Here is a 25,058-nt window from a genome sequence, read left to right on the forward strand (position 1 = left end):
TCATAGAGTGGCTTGGGTTGGAAGAGACCTCAAAGATTACCTAGTTCCAACCTCTCTGCAGCAGGCAGAGCTGCCAACCACTTGATTTAAGTGCTAGATTAGGTTGCTCAGGTAAGAGAACACCAGGTAATGGAAGGCCTTTTCCCTGCTAGCAGTGGTCCATGAGAAGCTGGCTTATCTACTTCTACAGATAGTGGAGAGCTGTGAATCCACAGCAGTGAGATTCACAAAACACAGGAGCTGAAATTGTGCAATTCAACAGTTATTGCCTGGGTCCATTGTTAGGGCGCTGTATTTGTAGATCTTGTCCTTGGCAAGCTTGCAAAGCTGTTTATTCCTCAGATATATCACTTATTAGCATCTGCCTTCCTCCTTTATCTTTTTGGTCTCTCCACTTCAAGGCTTCTACGATTTCCTTGTCAGAAAACAATACACATTCACTGTATAGCACGCATTTGTAATTATTAATAAAGTGTGCACTTTTGAACTGGAAATCATAACAGGAAACATATCTGAAGGTTGGACTGAGACAGTAAGGATAACAAAAAAAAAAAAAACAAACACAATTGAAATAACTAGACAAACAATAGTAGAAAGCAGGCATAAAGAATTTTGTGCTTGCCTCAAAGGCTTCAGAAGCTTTACACCAGCACTATTTTAAAGGGATATTTTGTCTATATTTCTCCTAAACACTTCTGTCCAAAAATAAATTCACTTAGAGCATTTGAAGCAAAGGCTAAAATCTGTTCACATGAGAAATGCCATGATGACATGTAGCATGCCACAGGCTTCCATTTTCATCCCTAAAGTGGTTTTTACACTCATGCAACAAAAACATCTTCCTCCTTTACCATTTTCATCGTCTTCTTGCCATCCATCACTGGACTCACAGTGTAACACTGTAAGCAAAATTGGCACATAAGCTGTTAAAACATTTTTTACTTCCAGGCTTCAATTGTATTTTATTTTTTAAAGAGGACAGTTAACAAAACTCAGATTACAGGTATCACAGAGAAGTAATGGGAGATAGGAGTTCTTGGCTTTTACGTACATTGAACTGTATGTAGAACATGGACAGAAGACGACAAATTAACCCTGCCATAATGCATTGCAGTAACACTTCCATCTTAACAAAATTTTTTCCAGTTTTAGACATTACATTTTCCACTGTAAAACCATTATTTTACAGGAAAACTGACAGTTTTCATAAAAGTTGCTTCACAAGAAAATAAAGTCTCATTTTCAGTAGGAACCTTCTGACCAATTATAACTTAAGTATAAGTGTATCCCAAAGAATAAGCACAGAAGTCTTTGAGATGAAATAAAATATCTTGATTGGTTTGAAACAACTCTACTGGTAGGAAAATATTCCAGTGCAGAACATCTGGAAGATGTGGACAGTGATTTCTAACATAATCAAAGCTGAATATCATCCTGTTTGTAAGCCAACAGCTCATTTGTTGGGAGGCTGGCCCTTTGGGCACTGCAGCCCTTCAGCTTGTGCAGTACTCATCTGCTCCAAATATGAACATACCTGGTTTAGTAAATTATTCTTTCTAAAGACTAGTTATTAGGAAACTTCTTGTCTTTCAGAAGTCCACTGACATTCCACCTGAACAGCTGTTCCACTAAATAGAGAAGTACCAACTTAACAGACTCTAACAATTTATCTTGTGTAACTCTAAAAGAAACAAAGCCAACAAAACCAATTTGACCTTTTTTATTTTAAGTAATACATGGACATTAATTGAGTAGAAAATCAAAATGTATACAAACTTGTACAAAATTCAAATTGTTACTGTACAAAATTTTCAAATTCAATAATATTAAAAATTGAAGCCAGCAAAGAAGAACCAAACCACTGAAAGAATTGGCTGCTAGCCATCCATTTCTTCTATTTCATGTTGACTTGTCTGCATCACATACAATGGAAAAACAAGCTATCAGCACAAATCACAAATATTTTTGCTCTGACAATTGTAACAGTATTCCAGTTTCCCATAAACAGGTAACTGGAAAGAGAGGTAATTAAAACGTCAACATCAAGAAAACATTCTTCAGAGTTTACTTAAAGGTATCGATTACTCCTAAGTACCTGAGGTTGAACAATGCTGGGACAGACCACAGTTCAAATGGTTAAGGTTGCTTTTTCTAGAGAAGCTGACATTAAAACTAACTATGGATCTTGCCCACAAAACATCAGTACATCTGATAGGCTGCAGAACCGTATGCATTGACCTTTAATAGTCATTCTGGCCAAAAACAAAAAAAAACAAAAAAACGTGGGCAATCAACAAGCCCTGAAGCTTAGCATCCTTTTCTCAAATTTTTTTATGTGCCATGTCAGCTTTCTTAAGTAGTAATAAGGAGTTTTTGTTAACAGCTTAAAAGTAGTAAGTAGCAAAAGCAACGGATTTTGTTACAGCGCTGTATTGTACTCAAATTCATGAAGTAGCATAATGAAATGTACCACGGTTGCCTTTAAGATACCTGGTTAAAAAAAAATCAAGCAACTGAGATGTTTTGTGAGTGATAATGCTGCCCCTGAATACTGCCCCAGGTCATACTGCCTCACTGCAGCAGAACATCTTGATAATAAAGACACAGGTTACACAAAAATAATTGTCTCAGTTTCAAGAGGTTGCATTAAAAAACAAACAAACAAACAACAAAAAAAACCCCTCCATCTTCTGTAACATAATTCTCAAACATAAAGATCTGCATTTTCAACACTGGTTTAAATATTGAAATTTTAAATTGGGATGGCAAGTTCTAAAGAGGAACTGTAGTAGTAACAAGTAAAAGGATGCTACATGATATCTACAATTTTTAAAAATGTACAACCTATAAAAATAAATCATTTTACAGAACAATTTGTAGAAAACAGGTGAGAGAGATTATGTCTTGCCCCAGAAATCCTCCTTCCTCTTCTGAGCTCGTTCCAGTATCTGAGATGCAAGTGAGCTAGAGGCTGCTGAGCGAGCAGAAATCTGAGACAGCCTGTCATCTGGAGGAAGAGTAACAAGGGAAAAATAAAGAAAAATTAAATATGCATTTAAAACACAGTTACATTCATGGCAGGTTTGGAAAGCACAAACTCCAGAATTGAGATCTGCAGCCTCACCTGGGGAATTTTGACACCAATACCCAATTCTCCAAGGCATCTTTACATACAGTCTCCTTTGGCAGGAGATCTCAACATCATCCCTCTGCCACTGATCTTTGTACAGACTCTTAAGAAAAACATACTCATGAAAGCAACTCACCACTTCAAGCAAACAGGACAACCCTAGAATGCTACAACTAAAATAGCAGATCCTACCCTGTCAAAATGTCCTTTTGTGCCAAAACTTATCTGTGTGCAACAAGCTGCTGAAAGCAATGTGTCTTCTGAAGAAAACAGGAAGTTTAACACAACAGTAAGCAAGCTTTACAAATGTACTTTTGAAAGGTCTTCTTTTTCAATACAAGATTCATTTCACACCCAACAGAACTTGTAAAATTAAGCAGCCTGGACCATGCTTCTCTGGCAAAGCATGACATTATATTCCTATAACAAAATTTTTAAAAGGTTGCCATAGCTCTCTACAAAGATGCTCTCTACAAAAGAAAAAAAATCTCAATTACGTTAATTCTCTTGCAATGGATTAAAAAAATTGTAGCACTGCTTCTCAGCCCTGTCACCAGAAAACAACAAAGATTCCACAACTAACAGGCCGTTCTTTGTCAGAGTGCCAATAATTTTTCAGTGGCATTTGTTAATCTTTGAAATCCAGTGAAAATAGCCCATAACAGACTTAAACACTATGCATACAACTATATTCCCAAGTATGAGAAAACTGCTAACTGTACTTGTGCAATCAGGCACATCATTAGAGTAACTTCTGGGTTTGTACGCTGGTATTTGTTGATGTACATACAAAATATCTGGCACACTGCAACATTTCTGAAAGCTCGGACATCATTGCTCAGATCGTAGTAAAAGAAGTTAAAAAAACCAAAGGTATTTACAGCACTTAAACTGTGAACAGAAAAGCTTGTGGGAAGCTGCAGAGTACTATAGGATATTGCATGCTTTATGTAGATACACAGATGCTTGGCTGAACCATCTGCACAACCCACACATTTTCCAGCCAAATGCAATGACTAAAATAGAGAATCAGCCCGAACCTTGGTTAAAACCAAGGACAGAACCAACGTAAGGGGTATAAGACAGAGTGCGTGTTTATTCTGGGGTATACTTATAAATAGCTTACTGTCAGATATAATCTCACTCTGCCCATGCTCTGAACCAAAGGCAGGTGATTGCAAGTAGCACAGCACCAAACCAGTGTACACCAAACGCCCTGCTATGAAATGATGTGAAGTGGCCCACACTATTGAAGCTACAGAGCCTTTGGTTGATTCATAATACTACAAGAGTTTATTTGGGGCTGCTCACAGAAGGGCCAACAAGATGCACTGGTGGCCCACACACATACCATCTGCTCCTCAGAGTAACTTTATAGTAAATGCAAAAAAAAGGCCAAAACAGCAATCAGAGTAGGAGGATGCCATAAGTATCCCTAATGCGAGGAGCAGAGGAATAGGTGTGAAAATCAGAGGAATAGGTGTGAAGTCAGATGAATCATTTTATGTGTGCCACATACTTGCTGGTAAAGTTTCAAGCCCATGTGGTACCTTTTAAGTTGCACACATAATTAGTGAAGCTGCAACCTGAGCTGTGATCATTTTGAAGTTTGCTGCCAACACAAAGATTTAAAAAAAAAATTGTGGGGAGGAAATGATTTAGGTATGGAATTGAGCAAGCTATATTAAGCAAACTGAACCGCAATGGTTTGTTTGATTTTCAGCTGTGTTCATAGTGTTTGTTTATGCTGGAACATAACTTCATGCTCTTACTTCACATTACTGGGATGAACATTTTTATTTTTCTTTCTGTGAAGCCAAGAGGTATTTATGCACTACCAGTATATTATAACTACCCGTGTAACAAACCAGTATTAGACCTCCCACATTAGTGCAAAAGTTAAAGTCAGTCCGGATAACAGAGACATGATATGCAATAATATTTTGTGATGATAAATACCTTCATTGTTGTAGTTTCTTTCCTGAAGAGGTAGTTGGAAAGATCTCATTTTTGGATTCCCAATATTTCCTAAGAGCAAAAAGTCAAGTTGCTTTTTAGAATAATTTCTAAGTAGGCAAAGGATTTCATTTCAGAACATTTTAAAATGTCAGAATATTATTACTGTCATCAACATCAGTCTTCCAAATAACAAATATGCCCAAAACTCCATGAAACCCCTTTACTTGAGGCTGAGGTAAAATTTATTCCATTGTGTTCTCCTCACCTGTCTTTCATAGACACTGTAACAGTTACTTGGTGAGCAGCACTCCAGGTGCACAGATAGAACACAGCACCAGTTCTAACTCTTTGCAGGGAAATTCTCTGGATTCCACCAATCCACTTAACCTGACCAGTTCTTGCTCCATTCTAGAATGGAAATTTTACCTTAGTCCAACAAATCTTTATAACGCAAGGCCCAAGAATTGTGGGACTACTGTGATCAGCTATTGAAAGCCTTACCACAAGGGCAGTGTAAGCAGGTAAGCTTTATTCTGACTAAGGGGTAAAGGACTCTGCTTTATCAGATGTGACTTCAATAGTTGCTAAAAATCTCTGAAATGCTCCAGCACAAATTCCTCCTAAGCAAAGAATTTTCACTGAAGAGTCAAAAATACACTTTACATGATTTTCCTCAATACCCAATAACTTTTTAATAATTGTTTTGTTTTCTTTCCAACTTCTGTAGAAATAGTTAAGGAGCTTATTTCTCAGAAATTCATCTCCCCCGCAATATAACGACATGCTCTAAAGGTCTTGTTCCATATCTCTGTTGGTTGCTCCAGCTGGATGGACTTACACATCACTGTAGCCTAACGATTAAATATTACAACTGTCTGTGGTAAACCAAATAGTTCTCGTAGTAAGTGGGTACTTACTGATATTAACAGAAGAGAATTAGACAACAAACCACAGAATAGAATTATATTAGTGGAATCTGAAACTAAAGTGGATAGATAGTCATGCACACCTTTCCTTCAGATCCTCAACAGGACTAAACATACTAGTATAATTTTTTGTTTATAAACTTTTCTTTTAAAGTTAGTAAGACAGCAAGCTCAGCACTCCCTTGGCCTGAATACTGCAAGGTAGCTATTTCCATCTTGTGACATTCTTTAACACAGCCAGTTAATAAACAATACGCACCATTATGCTGGAACTCAGGATCCTTGAGAGTCCCTTGAATACGAGGAGAGGGACACCAACAAGGCACAGGGTGGTTTTTGGTTGACTTCAGCACAGGAGGTGTAGAGGACTGCTCTTGATATGCTGAATTAATAGCAACTGTCTCACCAGAAACACCATTAGGATGCCACTGATCTTGCCTAAGTGGCAGAAGATCCACAGTTCCCAGCCCAGCAGGTGGAGAGGTAAGGAGTGAAACAGCTTTCACTTCTGCTTCAGGCTAGAACACAAAAGAGAAGGAATCACAGAATAGCTTGGGTTGGAAGAGACTCAAGGATCCTCAAGTTGCAAACAGAATTGGGGAAAAAAAAAAAAAAAGCATTTCATGTATACTAACAGTCTTCCAATACAGTCTCTCACTATTTCATGTATACTAACAGCCTTCCAATACAGTCCCTCACATATGCAGCTAATGTTTTAAATGGGAAAATGAACAACTCCTGATTACTTTTTTTTGCCCATACATTTAGTAGAAATAGCCAAAATGGAGCTCATCTAATCTCACTCCTCTGTTTGATAAAAAAATATGTTTTTTTTTTTTTAATTCAGACATCAGCCCTTTTAGGTCACAGATGTTGAAAATTTTACAATAGCAAATGACAACTCAAGAAAAAGAATTATTAAGTTATTATTCAGAATTGCTTTAGAAGCATATTCCTAAAAAGCATTACACTAAGTTCCTTTTCTCACTCACCTGGAAGGACTTTCTTTGTGAAGCCTCTCTTGCACCTTGCTTCGCTGAGGAAGGATCTGTTCCTAAACTTCTCATTCTCTGCCGTGAAGATGAAGACTTGAATTTAGGAGGAGACACTAGAACTGCACCCCCTATTGTAGTGGAGAAGATAAAAAATGCAAACTTGCTAAACTAATTCATACATATCTGTTTTTCTTTAGTTCTTGATTTTGTATTCAAAAGCCTCTATTACCAACAGCAGGGGTTGTGAGATCATGATGAGTTCTCTGGACTCGGCCAAGTGCTCTCAGCTTTGGGGTAGGAAGTCTGCCTGCAGGCTCCGAGGATACAGAAGAAGAATCTGACACAGCTGCAGGAGAATTCAGCAGGCAGGTATTTTCACTGCAAAAATGAGAAATTATTCCAGGATTAATTAAGGCGTTGGGCACCCTGCATTCAAACATTTTGTTACTAATACATTCCTACAACGAAGGCAAGACAGATAGGACCATAAAACACCAACATCCTGTAGCTAGAATATCTGTATGCAATGGGGAATCTTGAATTCCAGCCTCTGAGCCTCAGTTTCTGTTGTGCTGGTTTTTTTTTCTTAATGTAACACATAAACAGTCTCAAGCTCCAAATTCAGGCTCCCTGTTTCCCACTATACTTTGAATACTTTGCTGTGCAGTAGCACAGAGCTCACCCAGAATAACTTTGAACCTGACTGCTAATAGTCACCTCAGAAGTCGGAATGTGGGTTTACCTTTTCAGTTAATGTTATGGAATCGAAGCCAAAATGTTTACAAAAGTTGCACAGTAGAAAGCCAGAGATGTCAATAACTACATATATTAAGGATCTTTCAACAGACAAATACAGTAATACACACTGTATTATGCACACAGAATTGACCTCTTTTTTTTCTAAATTCCCCTACATATCTTGCCTATTTGGGCTCACTGGTGATTTCTGGATGCTAGTAAATTCTTTTCTCCCAAGTCCTTTATCTTTGCCCATGAGTTTTCTTCAGAAAAAGCAGATACCTAAGAACAAGATTAGAACGGACTCCATCCTTTCAGCACTACATTGTCAATCTGAAGCAAACTGGGCTTTGATTTTCACTACACTTCGCTATTGTGCAATGAACAGACTCTTCTGATAGGTCTAGACTGCAAACTTTAAAGCTTTTGGAAAAATTCATTCCAATTTTTCACACTTCTACACAAATTATTACTTAAGTCTTGCAAGCTAGAAATCCAGTATTCCTAATGATGGATCCATTTCCATCATCCAACTCAGTGTTCTGAGGTTTCCTATCCATTATCAAACTATTAAAAACCAAACCAGAGTCACACTGAATTATACTCGCTTAAGCAAACCTGCTTTCAAAACAAAAATAACTTAATTTACACATTTCTGAGATGTTAGAGGAAAAAAATATATATGCCACAAGAATGTTCAGTTTTACCCTTCAACTTTGTTATCTTCATTTATACCCTTATTGTCTTTTTCTAAATTCTGTGTCACAACTGCAGCTTGCTCGTTTTCTTTTTCTTCTTCTTCTGTTGATTGTTGACTCTCTTTTTCTTCAGTGCCTTCTTGTTCACCCCAAACTAAACGTCTTTTGACTGGAACAGTTGGCACATCCGACAAGTCTTTCTTCTCAGTGTCATCCTGGTGAGACTCTTCTCTGGAGCCAGGTTGCTGCAGCACTTTTGGCTTTGGTGCTGTCTCCTTTTCAGAAACTCTAGGTAAAAAAGAAAGCACTGTTTTATACCACTGATTTGCATAACATATATGCATCTATATAGAGCACATTCATCCACTTCAGTCCTTCGTAATAAATACAGCTCAGATGCTAAAAAGTAGTAGAGTTAACATAATGTATATGTACTGAGACTTTAACTGATGATTAAACTATCTATTTTTAAACTAGACTGAAATCTCTCAACTACCACTTCAAAAAAATGGACTGTAAAATTAGTGCACTATTTCCAAACTGAAAAGAATAAAATTATCATAACACACTTCATTTGGATAATAGCTGTCTGTACATTTCAGTAAAATACTATTTCTGAATTTTCCTCGCAAAATATTTATTAATCTACCTGGTATTCAAAGAACGGATCATTCCAGCTTATAAACTGGAATCTCAGAAGTAAGAGAAGTAGGAGTCTAAGATTCAACTATGAGATTATTAATTAATCTCAACAAGAATAATGACAAAATCTGAGCAGGCAAAATATACTTCATATCACTCCAATTGAAAGAGGAAACATTACTTCAGTATGATTCAAAGATAAATTTCTCCATACTTGACAAGACTAAAATTGCCACACTAAATATGCATTTGTGGTTAACCATAAAGGAGTAACGTTTCTCTTCTTCTAGAAAACAGAACCATTCCTCATTTTAAATTGGAGCATGTATCAACCGATGCATCTGTGGAACAGTAAATGCCCACATCTGTTCCAGAAAATTTACATTTAGTCTAACAAGCAAGATCTCAAAGCGATGCTAAGGCAATCTAAAGCATTTTGCTCTGCGTTCAGAGCTGCAGAACAAAATGTAGGACTGACTACCTTACCCAGCAAGATCTAGTGCTCTGATGTCATTACTGATGCCTTCTTCTGAACTGGAACTTGAGGATACATCCCACAGACTGTTATTATCAGACAGGAGCTGGTTGAGATGGTATCGAGAGAAGTGTGTTCCCTCTATTCGTTGCCTGTAAGCCTTTGCTCTTGCTCGAAGTTCTCTCACCTGCACAGCAAGGCTACGTAAGCTGCATGCCAATTGAAAGTTCACTTACATATTACTACTAAGTACTTGCATTAGCTAATGGCAGCTAGAAGAGAAAGGCAAGTTACTCGTAACACAGTCACCCACAGAGCAAACACTGCATGCTGCAGTAAGTGCAACAAAAGAAAAGCAAGAACAACAGAAGTTTGTGTTTAGCAAGCATATTTGAGTCATTAAGCCAAAGCAAAATTATCAATTACTCATTCAGTGAGCACAAGAAATTATGCAGCAGCTATGAATAAGCTTAGTACGGGATTCTAGTTTTTCCATCAGTGTTCAGGCACAACACAGTGCTCCAAACTTTAGAACAAGAACTTAGATGCAACAAACCTCCATATACCACATGGAATTTAGGGAGTTTTGTGATGCCTAAAGAAAGGAATACAGAATTAATTCAAAATTCCTTAATTTTCTCTCAACACTATATTACCACTGTAAATTGATCAGAATCTAAGTAACAAACCAAGTACACAGCTCTATGCTGCCTCCCTGAGATTCAGTAAAAAGCTGTAAAACAAACACATCAACACTGCCATTACACCAGTTTTCACTGAGCTTGAGGGAACTACATTTCTAGGCCTTAACATGTAAAAATACATTTACTTTATATTAATTTGTATTTCAAATCAACAGACCTATATGCATGTGTAATACCAAGATCATAAACTGTGAACATTGCACCTGTCTCTTGCTACACTAATTGCATGTCATGACATGAGATCTCTTGGTACGATTGTATATAAGTCATAACATCAAAATCATTCCTTCTAGGCTAGCACTAACTATATGAATGAGATGTAAAACTGTTAAAATGTCAGCTTTGGTTTCAAAAGGTAAAAATTGCAAGCCCTCTTTTCAGATATGATACTGTTGAAATTATACTGGTTAAATACTGTTTGAACATTCCCTTTCTTCCATCTTTCAAACACAATTTAAAGAGCAAGAATACAAAACAGCAATAAAAGTTTACTTTTATTTTGAAATGATTCAGAGGAAGTTCCTGATATTGTAAGAATTATGCCTCACTACAAATGGTTCACAGGAACTATGCATTTTATCAAAAAGAAGGGAAGCAATACTAACGCTTCCTTTAGTACATTTTCTTTTATTTATTTGTTTATTTTAATTTCACAACAGGTTTAAAGTTCTTCCTGCAAGGAAGGGGAGTAAGCGGGCCAAATTCCACAAATCCCACTAAAAAGCAATTGGATGCAGAAGATGAATATCCACACAGCCTGCGCCAGCTAATATCCCAAAAGTTGACCCATTAAACTCCCAAAGAATAGCCCATTAAAAATATATACTTGTCATTTTACAAAGAGAATTTAAAGGTGCAAGTGATTTACTGGATTATTCACTTTCAATAGAAAAGGATAAATTAATTATGATAGCGACAACAGAAGGAATACAAAACCAGAGCACCAGGACACTGCAGGGGGAGGAAGAATACTATGTCTCCAATGAATTGTGAAGAAGTACAAAGGACAACCGACTCCTTCAGCGACTCAGCAGGCAGCGTTATCTCAGCAGGGCACTGGCCCCAGAGAGTCCTAATGTGATTATGAATTGTCCGCATTAATTTTTCAAAAGCATAATTCAAAGAGATCTTTTCATTCTACTGCTGAAAAGCAGCCCTTAATAATATATTACAGCGTAGCAGTTTAGCAATAATCACTACAGCTAAGGTCACACCAGGACTCTGTTGCATTCCTTGCCTGTTTGAGCTCAAAACTTCAGTCTATTTTTTGGACCCAAAGTTAATTCTCAACTGGGAAAGCAGACTGAAGCAGCCAGAGCTCATCAATAATCACACTGCAGAGAAATGTTTTGTAGGCACCTTCAGCAGGGATGAGCCTCGAAGAGCAATTAGAGATAATGGTTAAGATGGAGCTCTGCAGAACAGTCCTTTCAGTGCATTAGTATGGGAGTGGGTACGGAATCATTCAGAAACCAAAGCAACTGTTAAGAAACTGGTAGGGTAGCCTGTGCTGTGAATAACCAAAGTACTTCTGCTGCCTTCAGTAAAAGTGATTCGCTTAGCAGTTTTTCCAAGTTTTACATTCCTGGAACAACCTGCAGTAATATGCTTCTCAAACAGCTAAATTCTTTCCTGTGTCTCAACTGTGAAGGAAATATTTTATTCAGTTCTACTAATTCAGACATGCTGGATTTCATCCTGTAATGAACTCATTCAAAGGAATTAAAAATAATAATAAAGCATGGCAAAGGATCTACCAGAACTTTTCTTCTTGTATTAATAGAGGTTTTAATAATTAACCTTAGTTTTCTCCCAGCCTATCTGTACAACCAGAAAATTCCAAGCTTTAAGCTTGTTGTTTGCTTCCACTGTGCCGAAAAAACCCTTCTTTTTGAGAGTGACAGACCCAGGAGATTTATATAGAAATGCTAACAAGGCAGTAACAATTTAAAAAAAAAAAAAGATTACATAGAAAATCCCACCAAGTAACACATTTGCACAAGCTAAACACTGTTGTTTGTCTCCCAGACAAACTAGTGTGATATGCCCACACCCACGTGAATCAAAGTGTAACAGAGGAAAAATTCAGGTAATTCCAATTCTAAAAGTCTCTGCTATGTGAAGTCATACTGAGATGTAATGTAGGTATGCATATATAAAAAATGTCTACATTATATCTACTTGTAATCAATAAAGCATTTGTTATTATCATCTTAAACTTTGGTTCTTCCAGCTACCCAGCACAACTCCTTCACTTAGAAGGTCACAAAAATCCAAATTCTTCATGTGGTGACTGTTTTCCTGTATTTCTTGTCAGCAAGAAAATCTCCATCAACAAGTCAGATACATCCAAAACACACATCCTTAAATGTGTGAAATTCTTCATTTCCAGCGCACTCTAATTAAATGTTATGTAGTTCTATATAAAAAGGATCCTGCCTGGTAGAGCATAACACCCAAAGCTGGTAACAGCTCCACTTTCAAAAATTACTGACACAACATCCAGTCTCCAGACAAAAGCCCTAGATGCCAGAAAAATTATATATTATACAGAAACATTCTGCATGCTGCTTTACAGTCAGGCTGCATGCAGGAGCTTGGCTTATTCTACAGCCTTAGTGATGGTTAGTGTTAATCTAACACACACATCAGTGTTCATCAAAATTAAAATATTTCCTGGTTTTAGTTCTCCAACATCTTACACGGCTGTTTTTGCATAATGGATTATCTGATGACATATATAATAACTGCTTCTCATTAAATATTCAATATATATAAATTTTTTGCCTAAGAAGAAATGACTTGCTTGATCAAGTCTAGTAAGACAACATGGAATTGAAAGCTACCACACTATTGCTTTTTCTAGAGAATGCTACTTGCTAAAGCTCAAAGCCCAACACTCTAGAGTGATTCCCTCCAATTCTGCCTTCCGTGTCAGCTTGGTCCTTACAAGACAATTCGCATTTTACAAGTATTTTCCATATATTTAGCAGCACATCGTATCTCAAGAAGACTCCCTCTATCAGATAAGAAAAGCTTAAGTCAATTTACTGAAATCTGACAGTTGCAGAACTAGCTCTAACAGTTTCTTACATACATCTAAAGGTTTTGTGAGGAGTGGCTGAGGGAGCTGGGACTGTTCAGTCTGGAGAAGAGGAGGCTCTGGGGAGACCCTACCACTCTCCACAACTGACTGAAAGGAGGCTGTGGCGAGGTGGGGGTTGATGTCCTCTCCCAGGTAACAATGAGAGAATGAGAAGTAATGGCCTTAAGTCGTGCCAGAAGAGGTTCAGGTTGGATATCAGGAAAAATGTCTTCTCAGAAAGGGCAGTGAGACACATTGGCACAGGCTGCCCAGGGAGGTGATGGAGTCACTGTCCCTGGAGGTGTTCAAGAAATGTGGAGACATAGCACTGAGGGACGTGGTTAGTGGGCATGGCAGTGATGGATTGGTGGTTGGATGAGATGATGGTCTTTTCCAATCTTAATGACTTTATTCTGTTCTATATTCAGTAAAATTGCTAAGAAATACTATGCTCCTGAAGCTGCTGAGCATTTTCAGACTGTCAAATGAGTTACCATGGGGTATAATACTGATTGTAGTTGCTGAATTAACTAAAAGAAAATACTTAGATACAGTGAAACTTACCAGAGAAATTTGTATTTTATATTGCATACGACTGAATTTAGCCAACTGCTTTGAATAAATTCATCTTGGCAGGCGACAGAGTTCAACTGTCAAACAGACCCAGGCTGATATATGTATTGATCTTTTCTTTTTATTCTCTTGAAAACTGCTACCACCTAATTCAACATTTTTTAAAATTCTGCTAGGTTGAACATCTGCAATTTTCAGTTGAAAAGGCCCTGTTCTGAGTGATTCTGATTTGTAAGGGAAACATTTTCTCCTGTACTTTCCACATCATGTTAATTAATTTATTCTTTAAATCACACTGTCACTTATTTTTTCTTACTACTGTCTTGCTCAGAATCTAACCTTCTTTGCAGTCACCTGGGGGAGCTTGAGTTGTTAGCATTACAATGTCAAACCACAGTTCTTTTACATACAAAAAGCATACTACAAACCATACTCAGGCCTCTGATTTTTTTTAAAAACACTCACCTGATTGGGAACTTTACTCCTAATACGAGACCAAGCTCCATCTTTGTAGAAATACTGGGCTGGGGACAAAAATTTTGACCTGTATTCAGTGTTCATCTTCCTAAGACATCAAAAATAAAGAGGAGAAAATAGAAAGAATTATCCTCAATATCCAGAAGATGTCTTTTTATAAGTTCCATCAACAATAAAAAGCATTCTTGCACTTAAATCCCAGGGCTCAGATGTGAAAACTCTTTTGAAACATAGTTCAACGCAACCAAGAAAGACATGAGAAGCTCCTTCAGTTGGCAGTTATTCCTGATTTGTTTTTCCTACCAGCACTTCTGTCGAAAGCTTTTGTCCTCTCAGCAAATCAGCAGAACACAATAACACACACACAAGGCTCAGTTACTTTGATATAAAATGAAATACCTTGCTTTACATCATAGATGAAGGTGCATTTAAGTAAAATGCCTGGTTTGGCACTAACACAGCCAGGATACTTCCTTCTATGAATGCTGCTGTAAAGGCAAGACACTCTGCATATGAGTGAGGTGTGCTTTTGAAGCAGCTCCATCTGACTACGAGAACAATGTTCAGTATTAATTCATCTATTTCTTCCTGTTTGGGATTTTCAGAAGCATTCAGTGTTCCTAAAGACAGTCATTTTCCTTTCTGACACACACAGAGAGAAAAATGAGCATCATCTAACCCAAAGCAATACTAGCAGTCCTTTAACCACTGAACTGTGGACTGATTAGCTCAAAAGTTTTTTTTCTTTCTAATCTTGCTTTAGAACATTGCTAACTTTATTTTCATATACTCAATATCAAGCGAATAAAAACTTTTTTCAGTCCTTCAGAAATAGGTCACAGATCATCAGAGAATAAAATGCACCTTGTGAAAATAAAAGTATCAGGGGAAAAAAAAATATACAGAACTTCTTTCTGTACATCTCCTTTTTGTAACTCACAGAATTTCTTGTTTTATTCACAAAACTAATTGATTAGCTCAAAAACACATTGATGCTGTGCCTTAGTCCCAGTAGTTCTGTATCACAGGCAGATCACGCAACGCAGGTTGCATACAAAATGCAAGTCTTGTCTGCATGCTGAGAACTTGCACATTTTCCACAATTGTTTGCCCAGTCATTCTTTTGGAAACTTGTGTTTTGTTTTACCACACTGAAAGCGTAAGAGGCAGAAATCTGTCTTTAAATGGGCAGAAAATGATCAAGAATTTTTCACAGAATTTTACACTTAAGAAAAGTCAACTAAATGATCTAAAATTTCAAGGAACCACAAAATCCAAAGAATTTAAGGTTTCAACTGCATTATATCCACATGCTTTTTCACAAAGTGGTATTACCCCACAGTATCTGTAGTGATCATTTTGCCCACCTCCAACCTAATGTTTTGACAATGCCAGAAAATTATACGAATGAAAGCAATCACAGGGAGATACATGAAGCACGAGGATAGAATAGATTTCTGCATTTTTAAACTTGCATCCATTCCGGGCTTTTATTTCTCTGACAGATCTCAAATGCATGGAAAATGGAAATAGGATTTCTGTTTTTACAGTGAAGGCATGTGACAGAAGAAAAAGATGCTTAGATATCTCTCAGCAATATCCAACACTGTTTACTTCCAGTGCTTGTCACATCACCCGGTACAGGACAAATTTCTTTATTGCCTTTTACTTCATGTGTTTACTTGCACTCCTCTATGGGACAGATGGTGGTATGGAACAGAAAAAGAAGACATCAGGTACAATCAAAACAGTTTTAAGGCGTGTAGAGCAAGCACAAGAGAGCTGTTTGCAAGCTGACTACAACTTCCAAAGCACTCACTGAAAGCGCAGTAGCAGCACTACAGCCATTTAATTTCACTCATGTTAAATTTATTTATAATCATATTATTCTTGTACCAGGAGGCTTAACTGAAGCACCGTGTTTAAAAGCATCCACTTCCACTGCCTGGAGAAAAAGATGCAAATTCACACCAGGATTTTATGTACCACAGGAAGCTCAGCCCCAGTGCTGCAGGGGAAAGACACCACATTTGATCTTGTGACAACAGAATTGCACAGTTAAAGGTCATCATCCACCATTCTAAACAGGCAGTTGCACACCTACTCACAAGGCAGGTTTTCTCATTTTATACATACCCACGATTTGTATGTAAAGAAAGGGGCTTTTGACTGATATGCTGCTTATTTTTTCGTTTAGGATGTTTCTGCTCTGATTTCCCTTGTTTTGATGCATCTTCTGCTGGCTTTTGTAACAGTTCTTCCCTCTTAGTCTGAGGCAAAGATAATTTTAAAAATAGTGTATTAGCTAACAAACTGAAAACCCTCCTATACCTCTGACACCAAACTTTTGCAAACAGTTGATTGTTATTTTAAAATATTAACTGTTTTACATATTTAAAAGAAGATAGCATATTACATTCCTCTGTTAACACCAAAATAAATCACCAGAATGCTAAAGCTACGATTCTGAGTGCAACATTCTCTTAATTACACGATGTATTTTGCACACGTCACAAAATGAATTTAACATGAAACAGAAATAAAAAGAGTAGCATACCTCTGCATTCAAACTGCAGTTAACATGTGAATTTCTGGAATGTATAATTTAAATAAATAACTCAATGATGCTCTCAGTCTTATAGTGAAGCAATGGAAACCATTTTATAATAAACAAAAATGAGAACTTTTCATTTGCTGCCATTTTTTGGAAGGGTCAGACCGATTCGTTCAGCTTTCACAGCAAAGACTTTTTTCTTCCTGCTTATGTTACGCCCTTGGAAATCTCAAGTATTCTTTCTGATTCTACTGGAGATCTTTACAGAAATTCTTCAAATTCAAGAAAACCCGAATGAAAAGAACGGGGAAAAAAACCCAAAAGCATCACAAAATCTCTTTTTTTTTCCTCTAAGATATTCATCAAAGAGAATACGTGGGTATAAACCAAGTGCTTTGAGCACTTTTGCCAAACATCATCCCCTCGTGTCTTCTATTCTTTTTCTGACACTTTCACTTTATCAGTTCTCCAGGGAAAACAAAACTTGAATTTCCGATACTAGAAGCAAAGAAACACTTCCTGAAATCTTCCTGCCCTTCAGGCTGTCTTCACATCTGCTACAAGAGGCAAAAGAGCACATAATGTCTGTCCCTCTCAAATGAGATTTAAAGCACCAGAAAAGCCTAGGTTCTAAATGATAAAGCCTCCAAGCTGACAATCATCTTTAAGTACCTCAAGAGTACCAACAACTTAAACTGAGCCAAGGCACTCCATGTCAAACACATTTTGCTTGGCAACAGTCCTAGTGAGCATCTTGTTTTACAAAGACTCTCTTTTATTGAGGTCACAGATGTGTGCTGAAGAGACTCACAGGTGGCCCTTCTACCTGATACATAACGTCCCATTACAGCCCTCTATTTGCCTTTCAACTCACAATCAAAGAATCACTGAATCGCTTGGGTTGGAAGGGATCTCAAAGATCACCAAGCTCCAACTCCCCTGCCACAGGCAGGGCCACCAACCTTCAGATCTGGTATTAGACCAGGCTGCCCAGTGCTCCATCTGACCTGGCCTTGAACACCTCCAGGGACGAAGCATCCACAGCCAGCTGTGGGCAGCCTGTGCCAGCACCTCACCACTCTCTGCATATCTCTGGAAAGAACTTCCCGACATTCAAAAAGATGGTAGCAAAGATAAACGAATGATAACTCTTCCTCCATCTTCCTTTACACTACAGCTGTTATCTAAAAGTTCCACCTGTGTTTACACATTATTTCTTTGTTTTTAATCCACACACTATCTGATCTACCCCAAAAGTCCCAGATCTTCTCCCACTCAGCCCTGCTGAAAACTAAGAGACTACACTGGTAGCAGTGAGAGAATGAACAGGAGAATTAGAAAGTTTCAATTTAAAAAAAATTTTTTTTTAAAAATTTTACTATAATCAAATTAAAGTAGGCAGTCAGGGGGAAAAAGAAAAAAAAAGGAATTTGTAAACAGAACAAATGAATTACAGAAACTGCTACTGCAAAGAGAGCTGTACCAGTGTTACTCCCAGTCCTCCACAGCAAAATCACTATTGACTGAGACCACAGTCATTAACAACAGCTATAAAATGTAACTTTAGAAAATGTTTTAAAACCCATTCCCATATTACTGAAAAGAACTATCAAAACTATTAAAGAATATGTATGTCTTTCTTTTAGGGAAATATTTATTTGCTCACAAACCAGAAATTCTTTCTCTTCTGTAGATTTCTCTTGAGGACCCTTAGCAGCAGGAGAACCTTTAAAATTTCTCACATTTTCAGTTTCAGAAGTAATTGCAGGAGATTTAAATGGAGGTACAGGTTTACTCACATTGTAAAGAGCCTTCAGGAGAGGGAAAAAAAAACAGTAATATCAGCATTGTGATTTGCTTTAACTTAAGCTAAATTTTCAAAATCAGTTAACCAATTCACACAAATGTACTCACAGATCAGCAGAGAGGCAGCCATGCTTAAATATACAACGTGTGCAGACTAACTTCTAGGACAAACTGAAGAGAAATTCATTTTCAAAAACATACATACATCTCCATACAGGAGATGGAATCAGGTTAGGTTAGACCTGTGCTCAAATACTATTCTTACTGAACTCCACTAACAGAAGTTAACAGAAGTTATTTTTATTTGGGAAAGCAGTGGGGGAATGTTGCAGTTCAGACTTTTATAAAGGATCTTTTCTTTTTCAAATAGAAATGCCAGAGAACTTCCTAGGAGTCCTGAGTACATGCTCTGTCCTAAGTAACAACCATTCTTCAGTTTAGAACTGGACGCTTAGGGCTTGGTGGTTTTATCTAGGCAGTTTTCCAACCACTACTGCATTTATTGTAAGGCGAGGTACAGAGTTGGCCCAATGAGTCTTCTGACGTCGTTTCTCCACAGGGTGATGAGAGTTAAAAGATGATGCCACATGTCACATGTGGCACACATTTTCCTCAGCTTTACTATGTGTGTTTAGGTCAGACTTCTAACCTAACTTGGATAACTTGGTCATTTCCACAGAACTTTCTTCGAGAGATAATACTGTCATTAGTCAATATCCAGGTGTGCTTTCCATCATCTCAACAGCAATCAGAAGAAAAACAGATTGTTAATATTTTCATTTTTAATCATGACATTGTAGCCTTAAGCTCAGAAGCTGCAGTTACATATATTTAGATTTTCTCTATTTATCTAAGCATTTACAGTACTTACAAACTTATTCTTAGGGTTTCCTATTCTCTATAATCTGCGTGGAAAAAAGTTTGCTATTTTAGTTTCTACGTTCTTTCCTCTGAAATAGCACAGTATTCACAAGCATCAAACTGACATTCTGGGACCAGACTCTTCCTCAACCAGTAAATACTATTCCCATGCTTATCAGTGAATTTTCCTCACGAGGGACTGCTGAGAAACAGATATCTCAAAGCATGCCCACCTGCTTGGCACCGCAACAAGAAAAAGACAGGAACGGGTTTTGGAGGAATTATTCTCTAGTTATCATTAATTGCCTTTGAAAGCTGCTACTAAGCAAATCTGCAACCTGTAGATAAGACCAGAGATAGCACTATCTGTAGTAATCCCATTAATGCATATGCTTCTTGTGAGGAAACAGAAGACAGGATAGAAATTCTCTTTTTCAGCAAAGTTTAAAAATCCAAATTCTGCAGGAGAGCCTACGCTGTAAGAGGGCCAACAGACAGACTGGATCTCCACAGTTCTGACTTCAGTAACAATACACAGAAAACCCAAAGCAGTCTTGCACTCAGAATTATTCTTTATGGCCAGATAAGAAATAGCAGTATTTCCAATCCTACAAAGTCCTACAAAACGGATGAGGTGCATCGAAACGCCACGAGGGTCTTTTATAATCAGGAGATTCTACTTCTAAATATAAGCAGTTCTCCTGAAAGAAAACTACAGCTGAGTTACTACAGAGTTGCCTTTTGGGGCCTAGGAGCATATGTGCACAGAGACTGAGAGTAAGAAACTGTGGTAACCCATAAAAGATCATGAGAATAAATACTGAAACCTGCATGATTTCAGTGGCAAGACGTTATTATAACATAGAACACCTGAACATTCCTATGCTGACTAGCTATATACTAAACATAAAAATTATGAAAATAAAAAGTAACACTTAGAGCACCTAAAGTTAATTCATGAAAATTGAAGAAAATGGTCTTTGAAAGAGCTGAATACAACCAGGAAGGAGATGATCAAGTAGTAGACCTGGCTACAATGAAGAATCATGGGGAAACATATCTAACCATACTGCACATCTGTATATGGTAAAGGAGGTGAAAAAAAATATACATAAAGCATGCCAGTTTATGAAAGGAAAGAGGAAGAAGAAAGAGAGAGAAGAAAAAAGGAAAGAGGGGAAAATAAGCAATTTTCCTTATAACATGAAAGAAATTATTCATCTACTTTTTGAAACTTTTTCGAGTTACCTGTTCAGCTGCAAGTATTGGTGACTTTTCCTGAGGACTCTTCCAAACAAACTGACTTTGATATTCAGAATTTCTAGGGAAAGTACTTAAACGGGGAATATTCATGCCTGTTTTCCTCTGAAGGACTCTGTGAAGCTGACAACATAAAAAAGCAGAAAATTGTATACACCAACTGCTCCCTTTCCTACCATGTTTTCCAAGTCAGAAATCTTTTCAGTGCACATCTTGAAACCAATTTCTGTTGTTATTATATGAATTAACGAATGCAAACTACATTCTCTCATTTTAGTGAACAATTCCAAAAAGTCTGTAAGTCATTGGCTAAGTCCTTGTTTAACTGAAATCAATCCAAACTGCATGTGAACGGAAGAAGCCCTATTGATCTACATAGAACCAAAATCTGGTCTCAAAAGTAGTTCTCCCAACAGAGAAGCTAGAATACAGGAACATCAAAATACAGAAGTAAGGAGAGTTAAACAACAGAGGCTGGTGTTAAAGTGTATTAAATTACTGTAAATATCAGATGAGTAATTTTTATATCGGTCGATTAAAAAAAGTCTTCTCTTACCCCATTGTTCACCTTTTCTGCTTCTTTTTTTGGAGGTACAAACGCTTCCTTTTGATTGGGTGGAGCTACTGGTGGTGATTTCTTCATACTACTTTCTGCAAGGGCAAGAGCAGTTTCGACTCCAGAAGCTGAAGAATGTGATGGAACTTTTGGGGGGAGCCTTGGTCCTTCTGGTGTTTCAGCGTTTTTCTGATTCACATCATTACCGTGGTCTGCATGTGACTCTGCAGTCTTGAGAGCCTCTGTTTCAACTGGGTCATCTAGATCACAATCCCCTGTCCATTCGAATGACTTTGAAATCTGTGGGTTATGGTAAGGTACTCTTCTCTTTGAAATGAAGTTTGGCTCTCTTGTGATTCCTTAAAAAACAACATACTAAGTTTAACGTAAGACATAATCTTGAATATATAATATTACTGTATTACAAGAAGAAACTGGAAGTTTATCATCCAGTAGAGAAAAGCTATTTTCTTTGAGCAAGAAGAGCCTATGAATTATGGGCACAGCTGTAAAATCATGGCTTCTTTCACATCTGTAAATGCCTTTCCTTTCCACTAAAGAGGGACCGTAACGTGGCACTCCAGGACCACAAGGATAAAACCTATAAATAAAATACAACCAACAATCTTCTCCAAGTTGATTCTGAGAATAGAAAAACAGAGGTGATGGTTAATGCAGATACAGAATGACCAGTCTGCAGCAATGAAGTATCTCACAAGCATTTCTACCTACACCAGCATTACATACCTGCTAGGCAGGTACTCACAGTGCAGGGACCATGACAGACCCTTAATACAACCGTAGACTATTAAAGAAGAGATACCTGAGTTCATTTCCATCCTTAAACATCTTGCAGGGTTGACTTAAAACTTTTATCTCAGACCGCTGGTAACTTTTTACAGCACAAACATAAAGTAGTTTTCAAAATTCTAAAAACATCACATAGAAAGACAAGGTATCAAGTTACTTTAAAGTTTACTGACTTTTACGCATGCAGATGAAAATAAAAATACCCTGACATTTTAGGACAAAGATTGAATGGCTGAACTCATTTAAAGCAGGAAATGGCAATCCAGCTGTGAAGTGTGAAACTATAGTGGAAAAATAATTGAAGGATTATAACTGGTTGAAAGAAACAGTTTCTTGGAGGGAGTGAAACTCCTGTTTTATGGAAAATAAATAAATAAATAAATGAAAATCAGAATAAAACCAGACAATAGCCTGCAGTGAGAAGTATACAAAACGTCCAACAGGATACAAATGTTCAACAGGACATTCTATCCAATTCTGCCCAACTTCCAACTGCACACAGGTACTTGGAAATAAGTCCAGTGGAGAAACGCTGGAAAAGCTGCAAGAAAAAAACCTCAGAGCATCTGCACCTATTTTTCTGGTAGTGTTCCAAGTTATTCTTAAAACTGTCAACTATGCATTTCAACAAAAACAGCAAATGAATTAACAGCAATCTGCACAGATGGTAAAGTCCTACAAGGTGTCAAGAGAGACATTCAAAGATGCACACTGTTAAGTGGCCAGAAAAAAGGTGGGAGTAAAAATGAATCAAAAAATGTAAGAAAACTAAAGGAGGAGAAACTGCTGTATTGCTAACTCATAACTTTATTGTTAAGGCTTGTAATATTTGCAATAAGTATAAAGTTTCACCAGCCCACACGACTGGAGGTGATTCACAACTTACAGTTTTCAATAGAGGTTAATGAATTTAAATGTTCTCACATTTCAAGATTTGTGGAAATTGCTCTCTTAAATACAGGTACCCAAGCATACAACCAGGTGTTAAGGAAAACAAGGCTAAAGAAATACATATTCTGCAGTAAGTGGAAAAAAGTAGTTTTATACATAAAATAAATTTTTTTGCAAAGTTAGTTATTGGAATGCCTAGTACCTCAGTCAAAAAAAACCTGTACATCCAGCAGCTAGTTCTTAATTACTAGGTCATAATTTAGAGCACTTACCATAACACAAAATGAATACACTGGAATCTAATTACACATACTGCATAGCACAGCCACACTGAATTGCACAACTTTGTTTATTTTGTGATTTTGCTGCTCCTTTTCAAAGCACTGCAGTTGTGGTCACTCTACAGATCACTCCTATTCCTCTACTCTCTATGGGTCTTTCAACTCAGATGCAATTTTATTGTTTCCTACGTTCCAATCCCACATTTTCCTGCCATAATAGCATCTGTGTATAAGGCTGAATCCTAGACTCTAGCATCACAAGCTTCGTCCTTCGATACCCATCTTTTTTTTATTCTCCCACTTAGCAGCCCTGGGAGCCTTCCTAACAGTTTTAATTTATATTTAACTTTGACCCAAGTTAGTCTCTTCTTTAATACAAAGTTTTACTTGCTGTTTTTGTGCACCACAGGTAACCCAGTGCCTCCTTCTACACACTCTGTATGGGCTAATGCATTTGTGCTTCACACTTGGGATTTAGTTGATGATGCCACATGTCAGAAACCACGTTTTTCTGGTTTTATGTAAGTAGCACTAGCACTAAAACCATTCAAAAAACATATTCCACTTTATGTTAATTAAGAATATACTTTTAATTCAGTAAAGTGTCCAAACTGTGTTCATACATTCGAAGGGGAACCTCTCTGAACCCCTTGCAGCTGTGGTTTACAATCACAGTACTGCAGGGTTGGAAGTAACTTCTGGAGATCATCCAGTCCAACGCTCTGCTAGAGCAGGTTCCCTAGACTGGGTTACCCAGGAAAGTGTCCAGGCACTCCAAAGGAGACTCCACAGCCCCTCTAGGCAGCCTGTTCCAGTGCTCTGACACCTTGAAAGTTCTCATGTTCAGACAGAAATTCCTGCGTTCCATTTTGTGCCCGTTGCCCCCCGTCCTGCTGTTGGGCACCGCTGAAAAAAATGTGACCCCATCACTTGACTCCTACCTTTCAGATATTTATAAGCACTGATAAGTTCCCCCTTACTCGTTCTCCTCTCCGGACTGAACAGCCCCAGGTCTCTCAGTCTTTTCTTCATAAGGGAGATGGATGCTCCAGGCCTATCATCATCTCTGTGACTCTCCACTGGACTCTCTCAAGAAGTTCCCTGTCCTTCTTGTACTAGGGAGTTCAGAACTGGACACAGGACTCCACATAACATCAAGGAGGCAGTTTGGAGGTGCTTACCCAACTGATCCGACCGCAGGCCTGCCCACGGGGACTTCTGCTCTTGGGATGGGAGACACAGCTCGGGGGTTTTCCACCTGAAGTTTCTCTTATATTCGCTCAAGCCCTGCAGCAAAGAGAGATGCCTGTCAAGCAACTGACGGCTGTCCAGCTCCTCTGCACCTACAGGTAACTCATCGCCAAGGGGAAATACAGAAGGCCACTGCAGGAGTCACTTAAACTCAGAAGGCGCTCTTCATCCTCAAAACCAAATCCCATCCAAGGCATAAACCAACGTATTACTCTCCAAATAGCAGGAAAAAAAAGAAAAAAAAGTAAAAAAGAAGCACACAAAATATTTAAACGGAGCTTTAAAAGACCTCTTCCGTGAGCACGACTGAGCTCTGTCTCCCTGTACGAGCTCCTTAGCACAAGGGTCTCCCACCCCCGTAAAGCCAGCGGCACTCGCGATCAGCT

The 25,058-nt window shown here is 37.9% G+C and overlaps 1 protein-coding gene and 1 long non-coding RNA gene across 2 annotated transcripts; both read right to left on the reverse strand.

The window, feature by feature from the left end:
- Nucleotides 1-1,704: 1,704 nt before the first annotated feature.
- MDM1 (Mdm1 nuclear protein) lies at nucleotides 1,705-21,657 on the reverse strand. The gene is made up of 12 exons (XM_031553585.1): nucleotides 21,440-21,657; nucleotides 20,872-21,006; nucleotides 16,539-16,672; nucleotides 14,391-14,490; nucleotides 10,120-10,158; nucleotides 9,575-9,750; nucleotides 8,456-8,734; nucleotides 7,240-7,388; nucleotides 7,008-7,138; nucleotides 6,275-6,533; nucleotides 5,090-5,158; nucleotides 1,705-3,007 (listed from the first exon to the last, which is right to left on the reverse strand). The coding sequence occupies exons 1-12, from the start codon at nucleotides 21,524-21,526 to the stop codon at nucleotides 2,898-2,900; spliced, it is 1,668 nt and encodes a 555-aa protein (XP_031409445.1). The 5' UTR covers nucleotides 21,527-21,657; the 3' UTR covers nucleotides 1,705-2,897.
- Nucleotides 21,658-21,732: 75 nt separating this feature from the next.
- LOC116216671 lies at nucleotides 21,733-25,052 on the reverse strand. Its single transcript, XR_004159921.1, has 3 exons — nucleotides 24,962-25,052; nucleotides 24,603-24,708; nucleotides 21,733-21,814 (listed from the first exon to the last, which is right to left on the reverse strand). It is a non-coding gene; the product is annotated as an uncharacterized LOC116216671 (long non-coding RNA).
- Between the last annotated feature and the right edge of the window lie 6 nt (nucleotides 25,053-25,058).

This window comes from Meleagris gallopavo, chromosome 1, assembly GCF_000146605.3.
Source record: "Meleagris gallopavo isolate NT-WF06-2002-E0010 breed Aviagen turkey brand Nicholas breeding stock chromosome 1, Turkey_5.1, whole genome shotgun sequence".
In the NCBI taxonomy this organism is placed as follows: Eukaryota; Metazoa; Chordata; class Aves; order Galliformes; family Phasianidae; genus Meleagris; species Meleagris gallopavo.